Source organism: Vulpes vulpes, unplaced genomic scaffold, assembly GCF_048418805.1.
Source record: "Vulpes vulpes isolate BD-2025 unplaced genomic scaffold, VulVul3 u000000752, whole genome shotgun sequence".
Lineage (NCBI taxonomy): Eukaryota > Metazoa > Chordata > Mammalia > Carnivora > Canidae > Vulpes > Vulpes vulpes.
The window spans coordinates 25,319-50,743 of record NW_027325835.1 but is presented as its reverse complement, the minus strand read 5'-3'; the positions used below and the strand labels follow the sequence as shown (position 1 = coordinate 50,743).

The following is a 25,425-nucleotide window of genomic DNA, read 5'->3' as shown; positions in this document are numbered from 1 at the left end:
ACGAGGCATCTAGAAGGTTCCGGCGTCGGCTCCAGGGTGTCTGCAGAGAGGCTGGGTCTCCCTGGATCTGGGCCCCCCCCCCCCCCCCGTCCCCCGCGAGGAGCAGGGACCCTGGCCCCGACCTGACGCTCCCCCACCGCCGTCCCGGGGCCTGGGGAGGGAGGCCCGGGCTCCCAGCAGACTCTCCCCAGGCAGGGGGCTCCCCCGAGGACGGGGCAGGAGGACACTGAGGGCGGCCCCCCAGCCCCGTCAGGACGGAGAGCCCTCGGGGGCACCCAGCGCCCCACCTTCTCGCTGGGGAGGTAGTGGTCCCATCGCTTGAGCATTTTTATCCATTTGTCCGCGCGCCGGGTCTCCTGGCGGAGTTTCTGGGAGAGGACAGGCGGGGGCCGCAGGTGAGGCTCCCGCCGCGGGAGGTGGGCGCTCGGGCCGCGTCCAGTGCCCCGCGGGACCCGGAGGAGCCAGGAAGGCACAGGGCCCCCCGCGGACCGCGGCTCCGGGTCTCGGGTGCGTTCCCGGCGGCCCGTGCAGCGCTGGGACGGGGGACTGGGGAGACGCCCGGGGATGTCCTGGGGGACGCGGTGCAGACAGCTGGCCCCAGCTCCCCCCCACGTCCTGCCCGGGGCCCAGGACGGGCTCTCACCTTGGCCTCGCGGGGGCTGGGGTCGGGCAGCTCCCTGTCCCTGGAAGGCAGGAGACGCAGAGCCCTGAGGCCCCGGCCCCACAGCCACACACACACACACACACACACCCCGTCTGCACCCAGCGTCCTGGGGAGGGCAGGGCTCCCCCGGGGAGGGCAGGGGCTGCCAGCGGCCTGAGGGCGGGCGGGGGCGGCGTCTGGGGGGTCTGAGGAGGGTGTTTGCCGGTGGTGGGCTGGGCGGGGACCCCTCGGCGCCCCCAGGGGGTGACCTGCCCCCCTCCTCGATGGACCAGCCCGAGAGCTGTCAGCGTGGCCCGGGTGCCCCGTGACCGTCCCGCTGAGGTCCCCCCGCCTCCCCAGGGCCTGACTGCCCAGCGTCCAGCCGGCCTCCCCCTGCCCCCTGGCCGTCCCCCTGCTGTCCCCGGGCTCCCCTCTCTGCTGTCCCCTCTGCCACCCTGGCCCATTTCACCTCCCGTCCTGTCGGAGCCCCTGAGCACGACCACCCCTGAGCCATCCCAGCAGACACTGGGCCGTGAGCAGGGCCGAGGGGGCCCCACCTGGGGTCTCCAGCGTCCGTCAGGTTCTCGTGGGGCTGTTGACCCATCAGCCTCGTCCCCTGCGACCTAGGCCACTGGGCTGTCCCCTCCCTCCTTCCCGCCCAGGGCAGCCCCCTCCTCCTCTTGCCTCCTCCTGCCTGGTCGGGGCCTCCCTCTGCGGCCCCCCCCCCCCTCCCTGCGCTGGCCTGGTCCCCGGCATCCACCTGCAGCCCCGCAAAAGCCTTCGGGTGTGGGCGAGAGCACCCCTGCGGACTCGGCCCAGACCAGGCCGTCCCCCTACGGAGAGCACGCCCCGGCCCCAGAGCCCCTCACGGGCGGGATCCCCTGCTGAAGGGACTGGACACCCCACCCCACCACCACCCCCGGATGCAGCAGGCTGACACCTGGGCCTGCCCAAAGCAGGCGTGGGGGCCCCTCCTCTGAGTGTCCAGGGGCCTCCCCCGGGCCCAGCTCCCTTCCTGCCCACGTCCCGGGTCGGCCTCCGGGGTGTCTCAGCTGCAACCCAGCGCAGACATGGCCCTCAGAGGGCTCCAGGGGACCAGGTCCCGACCTGGGGGCGGGGGGGTCAGCCTCCAGAGAGGTGTTCCTGCAAAGGCCACCCGCCCTGGGATGGATGAGGGGTGTCCAGGGGACTCACTGCAGAAAGCCCTGGTGGTCGGCGACCTTGCACAGTGACAGGTCCTGCGGAGACCCTGCTTGGGGCGCCTGCAACAGAGGGGGGCTCCGTGGTGGGGACCGATCAGAGCAGGGGAGTGGGGACAGAGACAGGAGGGAGCAGAAGGGCTCCTCCCTCCCCTGGATCCTGAGGGAGCGCCGACCCTCTGAGATTGGCCGGGCGCCAGAGTGGGCGCAGCCTGGCAGCCTCACCTGCTTCTGTCTATCAGTGACGATCCCCCCCTGGGCCTCACCCGGACCCGGCGACTGTGGTCCCCACCTGGGCCTCACTTGACCTGGTGACTCTGATCCCTACCTGGCCCTCACCCAGGCCTGGTGACTCTAGTCCCCAACTGGGCTTCACCCAGGTGACTCTGGTCTCCACCTGAGCCTCATGTGGATCTGCGACTGTGGTCCCCACCTTGGCCTCACCTGAACCTGGTGACTCTGGTCCCCACCTGGGCTCACCTGGACCTGGTAGCTGTGGTCTTCATCTGGACCTGGTGACTCTGGTCCCCACCCGGGCCTCACCTGTACCTGGTGCCTGGGCTCCTCCGCTACCAATGACGAGGATCCAGGATGGACCCTTAGTTGCTACTGACACCGGGACCATCCCCAGGGTCTCACTTGTTCCTGGTGACTGTGGTCCTTGCCTGGGCTGACCTGGCTCATCCTTGGCTCTGATCCCCTCTTGAGCCTCACCTGCTCTTGCAGGTACGGTCCCCCCTGTCGTGGGTGTGTAGTGTCTATGGTCCCTTCTGGGCCTCACCTGATGGTACTGGGCCACGATATTGGCCCTTTGCAAGGCCAGCAGGGTCTCCGGGTCCTCCTGCATCGTGCTGCAATCCAAACACATCCAAGGATGACGGCGCGTGAGAACCTTCCGAGGACACATGCGTCCGGGTGCTCCCCGTGGGCGGGCGCCCCTCTGTCTGACCGGAGCCGGAGACAACCCCGTAGCCCCGAGGGGCACAGGCATCACACACGGGCCCTCGCTGCCTGTCTGTCTGTCCGTCGCCCACCGACAGTCCACCTTCCCAGCCACTGTCCCAGGGCACGCCGTCACGCTGGGGTCACAGAGCGCTCCCACCCCGGTATCAGGAGCACACGGGCGGGGGACCCAGGGGCTCCGGGGAACTGCCCACCTGATGCTCGGGGGTGACGTCTCCCAGCCCGGGGCCGGCGCAGAGATGGTGGTGGGTGGGCCGGCCAGCGAGTGTCCCTGCGGGCTTGGGGGGGCGGGGGGGGCGGGAATGGAAGGTTTCTCCGAGATTCCACAAGCACACGACCAAGGGGAGAAAGCGACGGACTGGACTTCATCAAAACTAAAACCTGATGCCAGCAAGAGTGCGACCGAACTCCCCACCCTGAGGGCAGCGATGTGTGAATAGCCTGAGGGGGGCCCTGGGGGAGCACGAGGGACTCCACGTTCTTTGGAGCCTGAAGAGCAAGCCTGCTCACGGGCCAGGGGGACCCAGCGGGCACAGGGCGGGATGGGGGGGTGACGGTCACCCCTGTCGGGGTCCATGCGTCTAGGACATGCTGGAAAGGTCATGGCTTGGGTGCCTGCACAGCAGAGGGCTTACAGGGGAGCGGGGGTCCCGGGGGAGCTGCCTGAGTTCCGACTGCAGCCTCCTTCCCTGGACGGGGGCAGCAGGGTGGCCGCTCTCACCCCGTGGGGCTGTGGAAGGGCTGTGGGAGCTGCTCACGGTCATCGCATGGGGGTCGGGGTGTTGTGGACCCCAGCGCGGGAGGCCTGTGCCCCCACCCGGATCCACAGGCCCCACTGTGGCCCGCGGGGATCAGGGATCAGCTGCCACTCACCTGTGACCTGTCGCTGTGTGGGCGCCTCCTCTTTATGCACTGGGGTACTGGGGAGAGTGGGAGGGTGGGGGTACTGGGGAGAGTGGGAGTAGCGGGGTACTGGGGAGAGTGGGAGGGTGGGGGTACTGGGGAGAGTGGGAGGGTGGGGGTACTGGGGAGAGTGGGAGTAGCGGGGTACTGGGGAGAGTGGGAGGGTGGGGGTACTGAGGAGAGACGAGTCCTGGGCTACTGGGGAGAGCAGGAGAGTCGGGTCGCTGCGAGCCAGATCCGGAGCACCGGTGCCTCCGAAGGTCTGCGGACGCAGAGTGGGCACCAGGCAGCGGTGGAACCCGGGGGCACCACAGTTCCGCCCAGAGCGGGGTCCCGCATCATCACTGTGGGCAGGCGGGGTCCAATCAGCACTCAGCCCTCACCCTGGTGGCCGAGGGTCCCGGGGGAGGGTCCTGTCCCCACGCCGGGCGGGAAGGCGATGCAGGCAGCCTCCCGCATCCTCAGTTCCCATCCTCGGGCCCTGCAGGCCTCCCGCCCTTCAAGGCAGACTGGGGGTCACAGATGCCCCCCTCCGCCCCCCAGGGTTCACAGCGTGGGGTTGCAGTTAGGAGCATTTGAGGGGCTCCTGGGTGGTTCCGTCCGTCGGTTCCACGTCGACTCTTGAGTTTGGCTCAAGCCAGGATCTCCAGGTTGTGGCGTGGAGCCTCGGGTGGGGCTCGGTCTCCGGTGGGTGAGGAGTCCGCTCCAGGTTCCCCCTGTCCCTCCGCCCCTGCCCCCCGCACCGTCTCCCAAGTACATCTTCTAAACATTAACATGAAGACACGTGAGCATCTGGATCCCCTCTGCAGAGGCGCCTTCGTGTGCGTCACGACCGTGTAAATGCCTTTCACGGACCCACCGGGATTCCCACCGGAAACCCCTTTTCCTTGGTATCTATTGAAGTGCCGTCGACACCCAAGGGGACAGTAGTTTCAGGGCTACAGCTGGCGACTTGACAATTCTGTGCCTCGCTCAGCTCTCCCCGCGAGAAGCGGCGTCACCGTCTGTCCCCGTACCGAGTTGTCCCCACGGTCCTGACTCTATTGCCAGGCCGTACTTTCTAAATTTCCGGGATTCCTTTATTTAGAACCACACGCTTGTAGCTTTCCCTATTTGTTCATCCACGTTGCCCACCTGCCCCCCGCGGCCCCTCTGATCACTCAGCACGATCCATCCCGTTAACCAGAGAAAGGACATGGGGCGGCCCGGGGCGGAGGGGGGCGGCGGGGCTCAGCGCTTCAGCGCCTGCCTTCCCTTCGGCCCAGGGCGTGATCCTGGAGTCCCGGGATCGAGTCCCACATCGGGCTCCCTGCACGGAGCCTTCTTCTCCCTCTGCCCGTGTCTCTGCCTCTCTCTCTCTCTCTCTCTCTCTCTCTCTCTCTCTCTCGTCTCTCGGTGTCTCTCAAGGATATATAAATAAAATCTTTAAAAAAAACAACAAAAACAAAGAGAAAGGAGACGATCCCCTCAAGAGTCGCAGAAAACGCATTTGACAGAACAAAGCATGAAAAGCACAGGGGGTTTTAGGAAAGGTCTGTCAACAGAGGAGAGGCCGCGTAGGAGGGCCCGCAGCTGACGTCATCCCCGAGGGTGACGACCTGAAATCGTCTCCCCCGAGAGCAGGAACAAGCCACGGAGGTGCCCTCTCAGCGCTGGGAGTCCCACGTAGTCAACAGACGGGAAACAGCCGTGTGGGGGTCGCGTCCACGCCCACAGGGGCCCGGCCTCCTCAGGAATCGCGGGGAGGCTTCCGGGTCAGGGTCAGGGTCAGGGTCAGGGTCAGGGTCAGGGTTAGGGTTAGGGTTAGGGTTGGCATATTGTGCTTAGCATAATACTCTTTCTAGGCTTTAATACTTCTTTAAATGTTTCATAGAATTCACTCATGAAGCCATCTGGTCGTGGACTTCTGCGTTTTGGGAATTTTTTTTCTATTACTCAACAGCTTCCCTGAGAATTGGTCTATTCAAATTTTCTACTTCTCTATGTGTCAGTTTTGGTAGGTTATATATTTTCTAGGAATTTAGCCACACACAAAAGTAAAATCAAAAACTAGAAATTTCATTCTTTGGCTTGTGTCTATCCAGTTTTTCCAACACCATTTGTAGATTTTTTTCCCCACTGGATATTCTTTCCAGCTTTATCAAGGATTAAACGACGACATAGTTGTGGGTTCATTTCTGGGAGGTCTGCTCTGTTCTCTCGGTCTGTGTGTCCGTTGTCGTGCCAGGACCGTACTGTCTTCATCACAACAGTTTTGTGACATAACTGGAAATCTAGCGATGTGAAGCTTCCTACTTTGCTTTTCTTTTGCAAGGCTGCTTCGCCTGTCTGGGGTCTTTTGAGGTTCCATGCAAAGTTGAAGATCATTTATCTTAGCTCTGTGAGAAATGCTGGGGGCATTTTGATAGGGTTTATAGGAATGTCTGGGCTGCTCTCGGTTGTGAAGACACTTCGTACCCTTTCAGTCCACGAGTGTGGAGTGTCTCTTCCCGTTTCTTTGTGTCATCGATTTCTTTCCATCATCGTCTTCAGAGTAAGTTTTTATAGCTGTTTCCTTAGGTTTTTTCTTAAGTATAATATTATTTTTTGTTTCATTTTAAGTTTATTTTTATTAATGTCTTAGTTTCTCTTTTTCTTACCTTCTTACTGAGGTATAGGAATGCAACAGAATTCTGTGCATTAATTATGTATCCTGTGACTTTACTGAATTCATTTACCGGTTCTAACATTTTTTTGTTTGTTCATTTTTGTAGTTTTCTATATATAGTGTCATGGTGTCCATTTCTTGTAGGTTGTCCTATTGGCATATAGTTTCTGATGTGCCATCAAGCCCTCTTGTCTCCACCGTTTCTGTCAGAACCCTGCGTTCACCCTGCCTGTGTCCGAGTTTTGTTTTGTTTTGATTTTTTTCTTTTTATCTCGGACAAGTGACTGAGTTTCAAACCTCCCAAGTTTTAGGGGCTGCCCTGGGGGAGACCCGTGCTCCTCCCGCCCGGGAGGGTCTCCTCCCACTTCTGGCCTTTGCTGGCCCGGCCCAGGGACGCGGCCCCGTGACCGCACAGGGGTTTGCAGTTTGTGGCCACACAGGGCAGACAGCTGGCCCTAGTCCCGCGGCCCTCGGCCGGGGTCCCCGCTCCTGGGCCTGGGAACCGTTGGCGCCACCGTCCCTGGGACCCCGGGGACCCTGAGCCCACCCTGTCGCTCCAGGGGCCGCCCCCCACTTCGCCTCCCGAGCACCGTCGAGGCCGGCGTGTCCCCCCCTCTAGCAGACTTCTGGAAGTTCTGACTTTGTGCTCTGCTGCTTCTAATAGTGTGCGTAGACCCGTCAGCTGGCTCCCTGCCCCTGTGGGATCCGGGGCTGTGTCTCCCCCAGACCGACTGACTGATTTTCTTTTTAAGATTTTATTTTTCTGTCATCTCTACACCCACATGGGGCTTGAACTCTCCGCCCCAAGAACAAGAGTCGCGTGTTCTTACCAACCACCCCCACCCCAACCACCCCGAGAGCGGCCAGGCTCCCTTTGATTGATTGACAGGGAGTAACTGAAGCCGACGTGCTGCCTGTGTCGTGTCAGGGCAGAAACTGAGCCCCGGCGTCGAGGTGCGGTGGAGTCATTGGGACCTTGGTCGATGTTAAAGAAAGCGGAGCCTCCCCGGGAGCCCCGGGAGCCCAGGGAGCGGGGCCCACACACGTGACAAGTTGGCCGTTTCCTTGACCAGGAGTCATTGGGCTGGCTGCCGATTTATTTGAGTTGCTGTTCGACGGCGAAGGTCGTTCTAGGATGGGGACACAGCGAGAACGTTCCGGGTTCTTGCGGGTTCGGAGGTAGCTAAAGCTCCCCCGTCGTGGACTCGATGTCCCAGCTGGGTGCAGAGATAGGCGAGCCAGCAAAGAGATGAGAAACATGGCCCTGGGGTGCCTGGCCGGCCTGGTCGGGGGACCTTGATGTCAGGACTGTGAGCTGGAACTCCGTGTTGGGTGTAGAGAGGACATAAACGTAAAACCTTTAACAAATAATAAATGGATGAACTAAGACAGCGTGACGTGGAAGGGGAGTGCTCGCTTCAGGACAAACCTCAGAGCGGACCATGTCTAGCCTGCGACCTGTTCTTGATGGCCCCGCTCGCTCTCCCGGGCCCAGATGACGGGGTCCCCCACGAGGGACGGTCCCGCCCGAGTGGGAGTGGGCCTCCTTCCCCGTAAGGCCCGTGCCTCCCCTCGTTCTGCAGGACAGAAGAGCCGGGAAGGCACGAGCTCGGGGGGATCAGCATAAACCTCGGCGATGGTCCTTCCCGATCCCGGGAGCCAGAGCTCGGCCTCCTTTTGGGACCCGACGTCCTAAAGAAGCCCGTGTGGTCAGTGGCTCGGATGCAGGGCGGAGGCCGACGGAGAATCAGGAAGAGCAAAATGGGGCGGGGGGGAACCAGAAGCTGAAGGAGAGGGGGACAGCTGTCAGCATCGGGAGCCTTCGCGGGGACCCGGCGTCCTTTCCCAGGAGGGGCCCCCCTCTGTAGGGTGCTTCCCGCCGCCCCGCGCTCCCCGTGGGCACCCGCAGGCGCATCCCCGGGCCTCCAGCGCCTCTGCAGCCGTGGTCTGGAGCGTCCTCCGTGTGTCCTACCGGGGTCCCCAGCGTCCCGTCTGTAACCGTCCGGCTGCTGTCTGACAACAGTCGGGGGATTCCGACGTTTGTTGGGTTTGGGGTGTGTGCCTGTCTGTCGCCGTGCCGCGATCTGATCCTCGGGCCGCGTCGTCCTGACGCCGAAACGGTTGAAACACCATCATTTCCGGTGCTGGCGCTGGGCGGCTAGCTGGGTTCTCCCGGCCGACCCGGGCCCCCTCGTGCCGTCCCGTGCCGTCCCGTGCCGTCCCGTCCCGCCGGGGGGTCAGCTGAGCTGGAAGGTCCGGCTCGGCCACATTCCCGTGGGTGGCAGCGGGTCCCCGCCGAGCGCCGGCCGCTTCTCTTCTCCCCGATGCCTCTCCAGCGGGGAGCCAGACCTCGGGGCCGCCCTGGGGGGAGCTCCTGAGGGGCCGGCTGCCCGTGGGGGGAGCCCTGGGGCTGCCTGTGTGTGTGTGTGTGTGTGTGTGTGTGTGTGTGGGAGTCGGGGTGGGGACGGGGCCGGGGTCCCTCGGTCCCCTGCGCTGCCTGCCCCCAGGCCGAGCCCCGCGCTCACCCAGCCCCTACTCTCCAGGGCGTGCAGGGTGCCCTCCACACTCTGGTGCGAGGGATCCAGCAGCACCGGGTGTGCACGCTGAGCCCGCCCGGTGAGGGTGGCCCAGGTGTGAGAGCTGCAAGGGCCTGCTGTCCTGACGTCCGCTCCGGGGCCACGCTGACCGCCCCGCGGGCCCTCTGTGCCCCAGGCGCACAGGCCCGGGGCGGGGAGGGGAGGAAGCGCCCCGGAGCCCGGGCAGCCCAGGCCCCCTGGACAGAGGGGGCACAGACCTCCCAGGGCGCTTAGCACAGACCCTGGTGACCTGAGGCTCCCCGGCTGTCACTCTGTCCCAGGGCCCGTCCTGGCCGCGGGCGCAGGCTGAGTCGCAGTAGAGTCTGCGGGGTCCTGACCCTGGCGTCTGGCCGCCCCGGGAAGGCACGTGGGGACGTCAGCTGTGTGTGCCTGGCGGCGCCCCCGCAGGGGCTGGTCGGGGCCTGGGCGGCGCCCCCTCCTCCTCTCTGGGGGTGTCTCCGCACCCCGTGCACAGAGCTCCGGGAGACGCAGAAACGAGCCGGCCGTGCCCTCTCACACAACAACACTTTATTGAACTTGCAACAGCAAACAGGGGCTCAGAGCCGAGGGTGCGCGCCTTCCCCTGGGAGACCTTCCTGTCCTTAGAGGAAAGCGGGAATCCCACAGGGGTGCGGGTGCTGGAGTCCCCCGCCTGGGAGCCTGTGCGGACTCGACTCCGGGTGGGGGCGCGTGTCCTGAGGTCGGGGCGGTGAGAGGCGGTTCTGGGGGCGGCAGGGCTGACGTGGACCTGCGGCCCATGGGCTCCTGCGCTGGGTCCCCGCAGGGCAGCTGGACCCCGGCCTCGGGCCCCCTGGGGCCGGGTGACTGACTGCTGGAGCCCCAGCGCGTGGAGGAGCCTGCCTCCTGGTGTGGGTGGGGGTGGGGGTGGGGGTGGGGGTGGGGCCCACGGGCCTGCCCCCGCTGCCCTGCCCTGGGGTGTCCCGGGATCCCCAGGGCTGCCCTAGGTCAGCGACCTGGGTCTGTGGGGCACGCCCAGGGCCCAGGAGGCCACATCCTGCTGTGAGAGGGCTCGCTCGGCCCGGGGCCAGAACGCAGGCCTGGCCAGGGCCCCGGGGCGCTGGATCCCATTAGCGCTGGGCCTGGGGCAGGCGCTCGAGTCGCCCCTGCCCCCACAGAGCCCGGGGCCAGGCCAGCCCAGGTCCCTCTGGGTCAGGGGCTGGTGTCCCGTGCGGGCGGTGCCGCCCTCCGGGAGGCACAGCGAGACGAGGCAGGGCACGGTGACGGCGGGCCGGAGCCTCCGGGCCCCCGCCCTCACCGCCACGCTCTGCCCCCGAGGCCCGCGAGCATCGAGCTGCCCCGTGGACGCGGGGGGCAGAGGGTCCCGGGCCTGTGCGGGGCCTCGGGGCAGCGGGCTCAGCGCCGCCCTGGCTCTGCCCTGGCTGTGCCCGTCACTGCCCAGCGAGGGGCACGAGCTGCAGTGGCCGCGGGGCAGGAAGGGTGTCCTGGGCCCGACAGCGTCATCCCTAGGGGGCTGGGGGGACCGCGTGATGGGAGTCCCGGGGGTGCTCCAGGGCCCGGTCCGTCGCGGGGCCTCTGGGGTGGCCCAGGCCGGTGCCAAATGGAAGGAGACCCCGTTTTCTGTCTTGAAGCCCGCCGTGTCCCGGGGCCGCCTGCCTGCACCGCCTTGTTGCCCCGGGAGGGTGGGGAGGGAGTTCCACCGCCGGGGCTGGGGGGCAAGTTGGACGATGGCCTGGCCGGGAGGGGGTCCGGGCGGCTCAGGCCGGGCGGCTGGGCCCGGGGAGGCCGGCTCCTCCACCCTGGGCGGTGGCTCAGAGGCCGGAGAAGGGAGGAGAGGCCCGGGCGCCGGGGACACTGGCTCCAGGCCCAGGGGCCTCGTGGGGAACTCCTCAGGTCCCGCTGGAAAGAGGCCGACGGGGTCAGCGTCTCCAGCAGGCTGTGTGTCCCCCGCTGGGGGCCCCGGGGGTCCTCCCGGCTCCCGCGTGACCCCCCCCCCCCCGGCCTGACCCTGTGCTCAGCCCCCCACACTGCTGCCCGGGCCCTGCAGTGGGTACCCGCCCGCCCAGCCCTGGCCTGGGGTCCCCGAGGCTGGAGCAGAAGAGGAGAGCCCCAGAGATGAGGACGGGGGCCCCGGGGGCTCTGTCCCCTGTGGGCGGCCCCAGCAGGCCGAGTCGGGAGGGGCCGGGGCCCTGAGCCCACCTGGCGGGGGCAGGTCGCACCGCATCCTGCGGAGCTGGGTCATGGAGGCCCGAAGGTGTCTCAGCACGGCCTCGTCCTCCAGGGCCCAGGGCTGGGCCAGAGAGTCCTGGAGGAACTCCCGGAGCCCTTCCAGGGGCAGCTTCAGGAGGCGCTCTGGGCGGTGGGCGAGAGTCAGACCCAGAGGGCCCCGCCCTGGGGCCCCCGGGGCCCCCAGGCCAGCGGCTGGGGTCCCGCTGTGCCCAGGAGCGCCGCGGGCAGTGCGCTGGCCGGGGTGGCCCCTGCCCGCTGCTCCACTCGGGGAGCCCCGCTGCACCCGCCTGCCCCGCCGTCCCCCCGCCCCAGGTCTGGGTGCTGCTCAGAGCCCAGGGTCACCGCCCCTGCCCCCCGCCCCCGGCACACCTGGGCTCCCGGGGGCTCACTTACTCCTGTGCACCTTGAGGATGGTATAGGCCATGGCCGTGAGCACCCTCTCCCCATCCAACACGTAGGCATCCCACAGCTTCAGGGTGAGCGAGAAGGGGGTCTAGGGGGACGGCGGGGTGGGAGGAGCGGCCTGAGCAGGGCCCCTGGGGGGCTCGGCTGGGGCTAGGCTAGGCCTGCCATCTGGCCCCCGGCTGCCTGCGACGAGGCCCCGCAGCGCCCCCCCCCCGCCCCCTGCCCCCCGCCCCCCGCCTCCCCGTGCGTGCCCTCCTCCCAGGGAGATCAGGGACTCCCGGCCGCTCCGGGTTCCGACCCCGGCCAGCACCTCCCGCACCCCTGGGGGCACAGACTCTGCCCGCACTTGACGACAGACACCACGCCTCGAGAGGACCCCAGGCTGGCCGCCCGATGGGCCGAGGGCCCGTCCACACCCCGGGCTGACCCGGCCTCCCCCGGGGGAGCTGAGGCAGAGACGGGCCGCCCCCCGGGACCTCGTCCAGGGACCCTCTGGGCTTCTCCAGGACGGGCTGGGCTGCGAGCCTCAGCCTCAGCCTCAGGACCCCGGGGTCGGGCCTGGCTCGTCTGGAGGGTGGGGCTGAGCTGGGCCCTCCCCGGGGGCAGGGGGCAGGTCCGGGAGCGGGGGTCCCGGGGGGGGGGCCTCACCCGGCCGAGGAAGCACTGGAGAAACCATTTGGGGCTGTAGATGCCGGTGGACATCTGCTCCTCGTCCTGGCGGGAGGGCAGGGGGTGCTCAGGCCCCACGCCGCGGCCCCTGGAGCCGGGTGGACGCGCTCCCCGCGGCCCAGCCCAGCCCCGAGGGCGCCCCCGGGCCCCAGGGGGAGGAACGTGACCCCAACTCTGGGCAGCTCGGAGGGAGGGCCATGCCCCCCACCCCCTGCCCCGGGCTCCGGGGACGGAGCCTCAGGAGCTCCCACTCGCCCCCACTCGCCATGTGCTTCCTCAGGTCCGGGAGAGCTCTTTGGAGGACCCGCTCGTGATGTCTCTGGAACCTGAGGAGCTTCGGGAAGCCCGGGACGAAGAAGCCTGAGAAGGCCCCAGGCCCCCACGGTCAGGGCCTCCTCCTGCACCAGGCGGGGTGGGGGGTGTCGGGGCAGGGGCCTCCCCGCCACGCCCTGACCCCCGTGTGCCCACCGCCCTCGGAGCCCTGGCTGGATCCGCTCTTCCCAGAGGGCAGGGCCTGCCTCCCAGGCCGGGGGCGCGGGGCCCGGGGACCCTCGTCCTCACAGAGACCCCGCGGGGCGTGGGCTGGGGGCTGAGGACCGGGCCCGGCTGACCCAGCACCCTCTCTCCTGCGGGGGCCGCCGCGGGGACAGGCGGGTCCCCAGCCCCGAGGGGCAGCGGGTGCAGGCCACGGGGAGGGTGATGGGCGTGCACGGCCCTCTGCTGTGGGTGGGGCTTGGGAGTGAGGCTGGGGGCCCCCGGGAGGGGGAGACGCTGCCCCCTGGGCCCCGTGTGGCCGTGGGCTGGCAGGGGGGCCTGGGGGACAAGCCGGCAGCCCGGCGGGAGGCTGGGGGAGCAACGGGAGTGCGTGCCTGGCCTGCAGACGGTGGGGCGGGTGGCCGTGGCTCCGGGACCCCGAGGCCACCGGGGAGGCGGGGCCCTTGCCCGTGGGGGGGCGAGCTGGGGGGTCCCCGCCTGCCCCCCGGTGCAGCAGCCTGCAGGGAGGCCCTCCTGAGCTCCCCGGCGGGCCCCTACCGTGCATGGAGTGCCGGTCGCCCACCATCAGCTGGGCCAGCGCCCAGAAGGCGTCCTCCTCGGGCAGGAACATGAGGAGGACGGCCGCGATCTCGCTCATGCCCTGGCAGTAGCCCACCTCCTGCAAGAGCCAGAGCCCCACGGAGGGCGTGCGCCCCGAGGCCCCCTCTGAGCCCTCCCCGCGGGCGTCAGGCTCCCCCGGCTCCCTCCCAGCCCGGGCTCCCGGAGGGGGCTCCCAGAGGGCGGGGGAGCAGGTGAGGGCCACCCGGACCAGCTGGGGCGCGAGCACCCCGGGCCCCGCTACCGAGCCCTGCGGCCGCCGTGCCAGGACCCCCGTCCTCAGGCCAGCAGGAGGGGCCTCCGTGAGCTGTGCCAGGCTGTAGGGGACCCGCCAGGTCTGGAGACCCCCCAGAGGGCAGGTCGGCGGGGGGGTGGGGGGGCCTGACTGTGGCCCCTGGCAGGTCCCACGAGGGGAGCTGGGCCAGGACACCCCGCGGGGCCGGGGAGCGTGTGAGCTGGGGTCCTCGGGGACCCTTCTGGAATGCGCCGTGGAAGGGGGCGGCCTCCTGGGCGCCTCGGCCTCGTTCCCTTCGGGGGAGTGGGAGCCTTCCCCGCCCGGGCTCTCGTCGGTAGTGCCGTCTGTCAGGGTCCAGACCCGAGCTCTAGGACGGCCGCGGTGCACGCGGGGGCCCCGGGCAGCCCCGGCCCTCGGGCACGCAGGCCCTGCCTCCCCTGGGAGGTCTGCACCCCGCCCCCTGCCCGTCCCGGAGGAGAGAGACCCTCCCCGGCATCTCGGGGGCCGTGGAGCCGGGGCCATAACTGTGAGTCCCGCTGGTCACCACCACTCAGGACAAGGCCGCCCGCGGGGCAGGAGGCGGGGGCAGGGACACTCACCGTGTCGTACAGCGAGTAGGCTGCCAGTACGCAGAACAGGGCTCGCTGCCTAGGAGGGGGGGACAGCGGGGGGCTCTGCTCAGTCAGCCCCCGCCCAGCGAGGCCGCCGAGGTGCCGACACCGGCCCCGCAGGCCCCGCGGCCCGCAGGGCCCCTCCGCGGGGGCCGATCTCCGGGGTCAGGTCTGCGCACGGGGACAGGCGGCGACCTCACACGTGCAGCGTGCCGGGGGTTCAGTGCACCCTGGGGTGTCCGACGCCTCCGAGCGGCTCCCGCCGTGGGGTGTGCAGCTCCGGGCTCCCCCAGCGCCGCCAGCGCCCCGGGCCTCCAGCCCTGGAGCGGCCCCCCCCCCCCCCCGCACGCCCCCATGGGAGCCAGCGCTCCCCCTGCCCCGGTCCCCGCAGCCCCTGACGCCTCTCCTCCGCTGCCCTGGCCTGGCCCGGCCCCGTGTCCCGGGAACACCACCAGCCCCACGTGACCCCTGCCCCGAGCCCACGCAGCCGGGGCATCCGTGGCCCTGAGCGCACCCCCAGGTCTTCCCAGGTGTCCCTGGGCTGGACTCTGTGGGGGGCACCCCGGGCCCGCCCATCCCAGAGCATCTCGGGGCTCCAGGTCTGAGCCGCCGTGAGGAGAGCAGGGAACGTCGTGCAGGTGTGACCCCGATACAGGCTGCGAACCCCTGGGGTCACTATCTGAGCACGGGGGGGTACGGGGTGCGGCCCCCTCAGCGCTGCCAGGAGCCGCCCGATGCCCCCCGCACGGCGGCCTGAGTCTGCACCCCGGCTCCGCGGCCCCCGGGCCCGGGCTGCTGGAGGCCGGCTCCCCCCGGGCCGGGGGTCACAGGTCAGCCTGACCCGGCCGCGCTCTGAGGGCCGCGGGGGCCCCGGGGGGCAGCAGGTTCCCTGCAGGGAGGAGCACCGAGTTCTCGTGGGGAGACGGTCCGAGCGGCCCGCCCGGGAAGCCCAGCCACCCATGCCTGGCGTCTCCCCAGCCCCGCCCCTGGCGCCCCTGCAGGTCACCCCAGGGGTCCCGGGCTCCCACACACCCCGCCCGCTGCACACACAGGTAGCTGCACCCTATGCTCCACCCACCTGCAAGCCCCTGTCGGGGGGCTCCCTGCCTTCCCCACCTCCCCGCGGCCCCTGGGGACTCTGCGGGACACCCGGGCTTCTGACGGGAGCAGGCCGTCCAGAGAACCCCAAGGTGGCCGGGGAGGCTGAGCATGTCCCACAGGGGGCAGCTGCACCGCGTCCTCGTGGGGGTGGGGTGGGGTGGGGTGGGGGTGGGGGCGGGACCGATAGTGTAGGGGTGGGGGTCTGGGGTTGTGGGGGATGGCGTGGGGGGTGATGCAGGGGGATGGCGTGGGGGCGGTGGGTGAGGGGATGGGGTGGGGGGCTGCGGACACAGGGCACCCCCTTCTCTAAGGTGCACACGGAGACGTCTACAGATAAAGGCGACCCCAGTCTGGGGTTTGCTGTGACCCCTGCCCCTGCCCCTGGGGCCCCGTGTGCTCCGCGCAGGGCCTGCCTGGACCGGGGCGGCGTCTGGGGCGGGGGGGGGGGGGGGGGGGGGGCGGCGTCATGCCGTGTGTGCTCACCAAGTGCAAATTGTCTAAAACAAAATGCCCAGAATTCAGAAGTACATAAAGCACCGGAGGGTGGGTGTCACCCTGACCTGTCCGACCCTCGTCGGGTCCACGTGTCCCGGTCCAGCCGCGGCCATGCACCCTGGCCCCAGGTCCCCTTCGTGCCCCCCACGCCCCCACCCCGGCCCCCTGCTCTTCACGGGGCCGCCCCTCACCCCCTTGGGGTTCAGCTCAGACGGTGACCCCTGGAGGCCCCGTCCTGCGGCCTCCCCATCCCCGAGACCCTGGGGTTGGGGGCACGGGGGTCATCCCCAGCACCCTACCACGTGGCAGTGTGTTGTTTGCTGCCGTCGCTCCCCCCGGCCTCGGAGACCCCGTGTCCCCAGCACAGAAGCCCCCGGGCCTCTCCCAGGCCGGGCCCCCGACCCCCGAACCCCGCTGGCCCAGCAGCCTCACCCGACCCCGTAGCGGTCCCAGAACATGGTGTGACTGCGGAACGTGCGGTTGACGTCCAGGTCGATCTGCACGATGTCCCGGGAGGAGACCAGGGCCGCCTCCTTCATTGCCTGCGGGGAGACCCCGGGAGGAGGAGCCGGCGTCAGGGACACAGACCCCGACCTGTCAGCAGCTGCCGTCCTGGGCAGGGAGCCCCGGGGCCACCACGGGAGTGTGTCCTGCAGGAACCTCCACCCTTCCCCTGGGAGGCCGGGGACGGCGGGAGTGCCCACCGTGCCCGCGGGGCCTGCGTGAGGGCCTGTGCCCAGCTGTCGTGGGCGGGGAGGGGACTGAGGGTCAGCCCTGGACAGGGAGGGGACGTGGAGGATCAGCCCGGGTGGGGAGGGGTCACGGAGGGTCAGCCCTGGGCAGGGAGGGGACCGAGGGTCCACGGGGAGTAGACGGGTCGGGTCCCACCTGGTATTTCCCGGCATTGCTGGCCTTAACCTGGTCGACGTTCAGCAATCGCAGCCACACCTGTCCCCGCACCTGGGGCGGGACCCCCTTGTACACCCGGCGTCGCAGCTGCGGGGAGGAAGGCAGTGCTGGTGAGAGGGGCCCAGGGCGGCCCCTTGGAGCCCAGGGAACACGAGGCATCTAGAAGGTTCCGGCGTCGGCTCCAGGGTGTCTGCAGAGAGGCTGGGTCTCCCTGGATCTGGGCCCCCCCCCCCCCCCCGTCCCCCGCGAGGAGCAGGGACCCTGGCCCCGACCTGACGCTCCCCCACCGCCGTCCCGGGGCCTGGGGAGGGAGGCCCGGGCTCCCAGCAGACTCTCCCCAGGCAGGGGGCTCCCCCGAGGACGGGGCAGGAGGACACTGAGGGCGGCCCCCCAGCCCCGTCAGGACGGAGAGCCCTCGGGGGCACCCAGCGCCCCACCTTCTCGCTGGGGAGGTAGTGGTCCCATCGCTTGAGCATTTTTATCCATTTGTCCGCGCGCCGGGTCTCCTGGCGGAGTTTCTGGGAGAGGACAGGCGGGGGCCGCAGGTGAGGCTCCCGCCGCGGGAGGTGGGCGCTCGGGCCGCGTCCAGTGCCCCGCGGGACCCGGAGGAGCCAGGAAGGCACAGGGCCCCCCGCGGACCGCGGCTCCGGGTCTCGGGTGCGTTCCCGGCGGCCCGTGCAGCGCTGGGACGGGGGACTGGGGAGACGCCCGGGGATGTCCTGGGGGACGCGGTGCAGACAGCTGGCCCCAGCTCCCCCCCACGTCCTGCCCGGGGCCCAGGACGGGCTCTCACCTTGGCCTCGCGGGGGCTGGGGTCGGGCAGCTCCCTGTCCCTGGAAGGCAGGAGACGCAGAGCCCTGAGGCCCCGGCCCCACAGCCACACACACACACACACACACACCCCGTCTGCACCCAGCGTCCTGGGGAGGGCAGGGCTCCCCCGGGGAGGGCAGGGGCTGCCAGCGGCCTGAGGGCGGGCGGGGGCGGCGTCTGGGGGGTCTGAGGAGGGTGTTTGCCGGTGGTGGGCTGGGCGGGGACCCCTCGGCGCCCCCAGGGGGTGACCTGCCCCCCTCCTCGATGGACCAGCCCGAGAGCTGTCAGCGTGGCCCGGGTGCCCCGTGACCGTCCCGCTGAGGTCCCCCCGCCTCCCCAGGGCCTGACTGCCCAGCGTCCAGCCGGCCTCCCCCTGCCCCCTGGCCGTCCCCCTGCTGTCCCCGGGCTCCCCTCTCTGCTGTCCCCTCTGCCACCCTGGCCCATTTCACCTCCCGTCCTGTCGGAGCCCCTGAGCACGACCACCCCTGAGCCATCCCAGCAGACACTGGGCCGTGAGCAGGGCCGAGGGGGCCCCACCTGGGGTCTCCAGCGTCCGTCAGGTTCTCGTGGGGCTGTTGACCCATCAGCCTCGTCCCCTGCGACCTAGGCCACTGGGCTGTCCCCTCCCTCCTTCCCGCCCAGGGCAGCCCCCTCCTCCTCTTGCCTCCTCCTGCCTGGTCGGGGCCTCCCTCTGCGGCCCCCCCCCCCCTCCCTGCGCTGGCCTGGTCCCCGGCATCCACCTGCAGCCCCGCAAAAGCCTTCGGGTGTGGGCGAGAGCACCCCTGCGGACTCGGCCCAGACCAGGCCGTCCCCCTACGGAGAGCACGCCCCGGCCCCAGAGCCCCTCACGGGCGGGATCCCCTGCTGAAGGGACTGGACACCCCACCCCACCACCACCCCCGGATGCAGCAGGCTGACACCTGGGCCTGCCCAAAGCAGGCGTGGGGGCCCCTCCTCTGAGTGTCCAGGGGCCTCCCCCGGGCCCAGCTCCCTTCCTGCCCACGTCCCGGGTCGGCCTCCGGGGTGTCTCAGCTGCAACCCAGCGCAGACATGGCCCTCAGAGGGCTCCAGGGGACCAGGTCCCGACCTGGGGGCGGGGGGGTCAGCCTCCAGAGAGGTGTTCCTGCAAAGGCCACCCGCCCTGGGATGGATGAGGGGTGTCCAGGGGACTCACTGCAGAAAGCCCTGGTGGTCGGCGACCTTGCACAGTGACAGGTCCTGCGGAGACCCTGCTTGGGGCGCCTGCAACAGAGGGGGGCTCCGTGGTGGGGACCGATCAGAGCAGGGGAGTGGGGACAGAGACAGGAGGGAGCAGAAGGGCTCCTCCCTCCCCTGGATCCTGAGGGAGCGCCGACCCTCTGAGATTGGCCGGGCGCCAGAGTGGGCGCAGCCTGGCAGCCTCACCTGCTTCTGTCTATCAGTGACGATCCCCCCCTGGGCCTCACCCGGACCCGGCGACTGTGGTCCCCACCTGGGCCTCACTTGACCTGGTGACTCTGATCCCTACCTGGCCCTCACCCAGGCCTGGTGACTCTAGTCCCCAACTGGGCTTCACCCAGGTGACTCTGGTCTCCACCTGAGCCTCATGTGGATCTGCGACTGTGGTCCCCACCTTGGCCTCACCTGAACCTGGTGACTCTGGTCCCCACCTGGGCTCACCTGGACCTGGTAGCTGTGGTCTTCATCTGGACCTGGTGACTCTGGTCCCCACCCGGGCCTCACCTGTACCTGGTGCCTGGGCTCCTCCGCTACCAATGACGAGGATCCAGGATGGACCCTTAGTTGCTACTGACACCGGGACCATCCCCAGGGTCTCACTTGTTCCTGGTGACTGTGGTCCTTGCCTGGGCTGACCTGGCTCATCCTTGGCTCTGATCCCCTCTTGAGCCTCACCTGCTCTTGCAGGTACGGTCCCCCCTGTCGTGGGTGTGTAGTGTCTATGGTCCCTTCTGGGCCTCACCTGATGGTACTGGGCCACGATATTGGCCCTTTGCAAGGCCAGCAGGGTCTCCGGGTCCTCCTGCATCGTGCTGCAATCCAAACACATCCAAGGATGACGGCGCGTGAGAACCTTCCGAGGACACATGCGTCCGGGTGCTCCCCGTGGGCGGGCGCCCCTCTGTCTGACCGGAGCCGGAGACAACCCCGTAGCCCCGAGGGGCACAGGCATCACACACGGGCCCTCGCTGCCTGTCTGTCTGTCCGTCGCCCACCGACAGTCCACCTTCCCAGCCACTGTCCCAGGGCACGCCGTCACGCTGGGGTCACAGAGCGCTCCCACCCCGGTATCAGGAGCACACGGGCGGGGGACCCAGGGGCTCCGGGGAACTGCCCACCTGATGCTCGGGGGTGACGTCTCCCAGCCCGGGGCCGGCGCAGAGATGGTGGTGGGTGGGCCGGCCAGCGAGTGTCCCTGCGGGCTTGGGGGGGCGGGGGGGGCGGGAATGGAAGGTTTCTCCGAGATTCCACAAGCACACGACCAAGGGGAGAAAGCGACGGACTGGACTTCATCAAAACTAAAACCTGATGCCAGCAAGAGTGCGACCGAACTCCCCACCCTGAGGGCAGCGATGTGTGAATAGCCTGAGGGGGGCCCTGGGGGAGCACGAGGGACTCCACGTTCTTTGGAGCCTGAAGAGCAAGCCTGCTCACGGGCCAGGGGGACCCAGCGGGCACAGGGCGGGATGGGGGGGTGACGGTCACCCCTGTCGGGGTCCATGCGTCTAGGACATGCTGGAAAGGTCATGGCTTGGGTGCCTGCACAGCAGAGGGCTTACAGGGGAGCGGGGGTCCCGGGGGAGCTGCCTGAGTTCCGACTGCAGCCTCCTTCCCTGGACGGGGGCAGCAGGGTGGCCGCTCTCACCCCGTGGGGCTGTGGAAGGGCTGTGGGAGCTGCTCACGGTCATCGCATGGGGGTCGGGGTGTTGTGGACCCCAGCGCGGGAGGCCTGTGCCCCCACCCGGATCCACAGGCCCCACTGTGGCCCGCGGGGATCAGGGATCAGCTGCCACTCACCTGTGACCTGTCGCTGTGTGGGCGCCTCCTCTTTATGCACTGGGGTACTGGGGAGAGTGGGAGGGTGGGGGTACTGGGGAGAGTGGGAGTAGCGGGGTACTGGGGAGAGTGGGAGGGTGGGGGTACTGGGGAGAGTGGGAGGGTGGGGGTACTGGGGAGAGTGGGAGTAGCGGGGTACTGGGGAGAGTGGGAGGGTGGGGGTACTGAGGAGAGACGAGTCCTGGGCTACTGGGGAGAGCAGGAGAGTCGGGTCGCTGCGAGCCAGATCCGGAGCACCGGTGCCTCCGAAGGTCTGCGGACGCAGAGTGGGCACCAGGCAGCGGTGGAACCCGGGGGCACCACAGTTCCGCCCAGAGCGGGGTCCCGCATCATCACTGTGGGCAGGCGGGGTCCAATCAGCACTCAGCCCTCACCCTGGTGGCCGAGGGTCCCGGGGGAGGGTCCTGTCCCCACGCCGGGCGGGAAGGCGATGCAGGCAGCCTCCCGCATCCTCAGTTCCCATCCTCGGGCCCTGCAGGCCTCCCGCCCTTCAAGGCAGACTGGGGGTCACAGATGCCCCCCTCCGCCCCCCAGGGTTCACAGCGTGGGGTTGCAGTTAGGAGCATTTGAGGGGCTCCTGGGTGGTTCCGTCCGTCGGTTCCACGTCGACTCTTGAGTTTGGCTCAAGCCAGGATCTCCAGGTTGTGGCGTGGAGCCTCGGGTGGGGCTCGGTCTCCGGTGGGTGAGGAGTCCGCTCCAGGTTCCCCCTGTCCCTCCGCCCCTGCCCCCCGCACCGTCTCCCAAGTACATCTTCTAAACATTAACATGAAGACACGTGAGCATCTGGATCCCCTCTGCAGAGGCGCCTTCGTGTGCGTCACGACCGTGTAAATGCCTTTCACGGACCCACCGGGATTCCCACCGGAAACCCCTTTTCCTTGGTATCTATTGAAGTGCCGTCGACACCCAAGGGGACAGTAGTTTCAGGGCTACAGCTGGCGACTTGACAATTCTGTGCCTCGCTCAGCTCTCCCCGCGAGAAGCGGCGTCACCGTCTGTCCCCGTACCGAGTTGTCCCCACGGTCCTGACTCTATTGCCAGGCCGTACTTTCTAAATTTCCGGGATTCCTTTATTTAGAACCACACGCTTGTAGCTTTCCCTATTTGTTCATCCACGTTGCCCACCTGCCCCCCGCGGCCCCTCTGATCACTCAGCACGATCCATCCCGTTAACCAGAGAAAGGACATGGGGCGGCCCGGGGCGGAGGGGGGCGGCGGGGCTCAGCGCTTCAGCGCCTGCCTTCCCTTCGGCCCAGGGCGTGATCCTGGAGTCCCGGGATCGAGTCCCACATCGGGCTCCCTGCACGGAGCCTTCTTCTCCCTCTGCCCGTGTCTCTGCCTCTCTCTCTCTCTCTCTCTCTCTCTCTCTCTCTCTCTCGTCTCTCGGTGTCTCTCAAGGATATATAAATAAAATCTTTAAAAAAAACAACAAAAACAAAGAGAAAGGAGACGATCCCCTCAAGAGTCGCAGAAAACGCATTTGACAGAACAAAGCATGAAAAGCACAGGGGGTTTTAGGAAAGGTCTGTCAACAGAGGAGAGGCCGCGTAGGAGGGCCCGCAGCTGACGTCATCCCCGAGGGTGACGACCTGAAATCGTCTCCCCCGAGAGCAGGAACAAGCCACGGAGGTGCCCTCTCAGCGCTGGGAGTCCCACGTAGTCAACAGACGGGAAACAGCCGTGTGGGGGTCGCGTCCACGCCCACAGGGGCCCGGCCTCCTCAGGAATCGCGGGGAGGCTTCCGGGTCAGGGTCAGGGTCAGGGTCAGGGTCAGGGTCAGGGTTAGGGTTAGGGTTAGGGTTGGCATATTGTGCTTAGCATAATACTCTTTCTAGGCTTTAATACTTCTTTAAATGTTTCATAGAATTCACTCATGAAGCCATCTGGTCGTGGACTTCTGCGTTTTGGGAATTTTTTTTCTATTACTCAACAGCTTCCCTGAGAATTGGTCTATTCAAATTTTCTACTTCTCTATGTGTCAGTTTTGGTAGGTTATATATTTTCTAGGAATTTAGCCACACACAAAAGTAAAATCAAAAACTAGAAATTTCATTCTTTGGCTTGTGTCTATCCAGTTTTTCCAACACCATTTGTAGATTTTTTTCCCCACTGGATATTCTTTCCAGCTTTATCAAGGATTAAACGACGACATAGTTGTGGGTTCATTTCTGGGAGGTCTGCTCTGTTCTCTCGGTCTGTGTGTCCGTTGTCGTGCCAGGACCGTACTGTCTTCATCACAACAGTTTTGTGACATAACTGGAAATCTAGCGATGTGAAGCTTCCTACTTTGCTTTTCTTTTGCAAGGCTGCTTCGCCTGTCTGGGGTCTTTTGAGGTTCCATGCAAAGTTGAAGATCATTTATCTTAGCTCTGTGAGAAATGCTGGGGGCATTTTGATAGGGTTTATAGGAATGTCTGGGCTGCTCTCGGTTGTGAAGACACTTCGTACCCTTTCAGTCCACGAGTGTGGAGTGTCTCTTCCCGTTTCTTTGTGTCATCGATTTCTTTCCATCATCGTCTTCAGAGTAAGTTTTTATAGCTGTTTCCTTAGGTTTTTTCTTAAGTATAATATTATTTTTTGTTTCATTTTAAGTTTATTTTTATTAATGTCTTAGTTTCTCTTTTTCTTACCTTCTTACTGAGGTATAGGAATGCAACAGAATTCTGTGCATTAATTATGTATCCTGTGACTTTACTGAATTCATTTACCGGTTCTAACATTTTTTTGTTTGTTCATTTTTGTAGTTTTCTATATATAGTGTCATGGTGTCCATTTCTTGTAGGTTGTCCTATTGGCATATAGTTTCTGATGTGCCATCAAGCCCTCTTGTCTCCACCGTTTCTGTCAGAACCCTGCGTTCACCCTGCCTGTGTCCGAGTTTTGTTTTGTTTTGATTTTTTTCTTTTTATCTCGGACAAGTGACTGAGTTTCAAACCTCCCAAGTTTTAGGGGCTGCCCTGGGGGAGACCCGTGCTCCTCCCGCCCGGGAGGGTCTCCTCCCACTTCTGGCCTTTGCTGGCCCGGCCCAGGGACGCGGCCCCGTGACCGCACAGGGGTTTGCAGTTTGTGGCCACACAGGGCAGACAGCTGGCCCTAGTCCCGCGGCCCTCGGCCGGGGTCCCCGCTCCTGGGCCTGGGAACCGTTGGCGCCACCGTCCCTGGGACCCCGGGGACCCTGAGCCCACCCTGTCGCTCCAGGGGCCGCCCCCCACTTCGCCTCCCGAGCACCGTCGAGGCCGGCGTGTCCCCCCCTCTAGCAGACTTCTGGAAGTTCTGACTTTGTGCTCTGCTGCTTCTAATAGTGTGCGTAGACCCGTCAGCTGGCTCCCTGCCCCTGTGGGATCCGGGGCTGTGTCTCCCCCAGACCGACTGACTGATTTTCTTTTTAAGATTTTATTTTTCTGTCATCTCTACACCCACATGGGGCTTGAACTCTCCGCCCCAAGAACAAGAGTCGCGTGTTCTTACCAACCACCCCCACCCCAACCACCCCGAGAGCGGCCAGGCTCCCTTTGATTGATTGACAGGGAGTAACTGAAGCCGACGTGCTGCCTGTGTCGTGTCAGGGCAGAAACTGAGCCCCGGCGTCGAGGTGCGGTGGAGTCATTGGGACCTTGGTCGATGTTAAAGAAAGCGGAGCCTCCCCGGGAGCCCCGGGAGCCCAGGGAGCGGGGCCCACACACGTGACAAGTTGGCCGTTTCCTTGACCAGGAGTCATTGGGCTGGCTGCCGATTTATTTGAGTTGCTGTTCGACGGCGAAGGTCGTTCTAGGATGGGGACACAGCGAGAACGTTCCGGGTTCTTGCGGGTTCGGAGGTAGCTAAAGCTCCCCCGTCGTGGACTCGATGTCCCAGCTGGGTGCAGAGATAGGCGAGCCAGCAAAGAGATGAGAAACATGGCCCTGGGGTGCCTGGCCGGCCTGGTCGGGGGACCTTGATGTCAGGACTGTGAGCTGGAACTCCGTGTTGGGTGTAGAGAGGACATAAACGTAAAACCTTTAACAAATAATAAATGGATGAACTAAGACAGCGTGACGTGGAAGGGGAGTGCTCGCTTCAGGACAAACCTCAGAGCGGACCATGTCTAGCCTGCGACCTGTTCTTGATGGCCCCGCTCGCTCTCCCGGGCCCAGATGACGGGGTCCCCCACGAGGGACGGTCCCGCCCGAGTGGGAGTGGGCCTCCTTCCCCGTAAGGCCCGTGCCTCCCCTCGTTCTGCAGGACAGAAGAGCCGGGAAGGCACGAGCTCGGGGGGATCAGCATAAACCTCGGCGATGGTCCTTCCCGATCCCGGGAGCCAGAGCTCGGCCTCCTTTTGGGACCCGACGTCCTAAAGAAGCCCGTGTGGTCAGTGGCTCGGATGCAGGGCGGAGGCCGACGGAGAATCAGGAAGAGCAAAATGGGGCGGGGGGGAACCAGAAGCTGAAGGAGAGGGGGACAGCTGTCAGCATCGGGAGCCTTCGCGGGGACCCGGCGTCCTTTCCCAGGAGGGGCCCCCCTCTGTAGGGTGCTTCCCGCCGCCCCGCGCTCCCCGTGGGCACCCGCAGGCGCATCCCCGGGCCTCCAGCGCCTCTGCAGCCGTGGTCTGGAGCGTCCTCCGTGTGTCCTACCGGGGTCCCCAGCGTCCCGTCTGTAACCGTCCGGCTGCTGTCTGACAACAGTCGGGGGATTCCGACGTTTGTTGGGTTTGGGGTGTGTGCCTGTCTGTCGCCGTGCCGCGATCTGATCCTCGGGCCGCGTCGTCCTGACGCCGAAACGGTTGAAACACCATCATTTCCGGTGCTGGCGCTGGGCGGCTAGCTGGGTTCTCCCGGCCGACCCGGGCCCCCTCGTGCCGTCCCGTGCCGTCCCGTGCCGTCCCGTCCCGCCGGGGGGTCGGCTGAGCTGGAAGGTCCGGCTCGG

The 25,425-nt window shown here is 66.7% G+C and overlaps 1 protein-coding gene across 1 annotated transcript in view; it reads right to left on the bottom strand.

Annotated features, from left to right (window-relative positions):
- LOC140597542 (uncharacterized) overlaps positions 1-25,425 on the bottom strand; it is a gene marked incomplete at its 3' end in the record, with an annotated part of 55,764 nt that overhangs the window by 6,222 nt on the left and 24,117 nt on the right. Inside the window, exons 12-18 of the mRNA XM_072746423.1 lie at positions 14,140-14,188; positions 13,246-13,366; positions 12,479-12,573; positions 12,193-12,258; positions 11,533-11,632; positions 11,110-11,262; positions 10,611-10,809 (exon numbers count right to left, since the gene is read on the bottom strand). Coding sequence (XP_072602524.1) covers positions 10,611-10,809; positions 11,110-11,262; positions 11,533-11,632; positions 12,193-12,258; positions 12,479-12,573; positions 13,246-13,366; positions 14,140-14,188 — 783 coding nt within the window. The remainder of the gene's footprint in view (positions 1-10,610; positions 10,810-11,109; positions 11,263-11,532; positions 11,633-12,192; positions 12,259-12,478; positions 12,574-13,245; positions 13,367-14,139; positions 14,189-25,425) is intronic.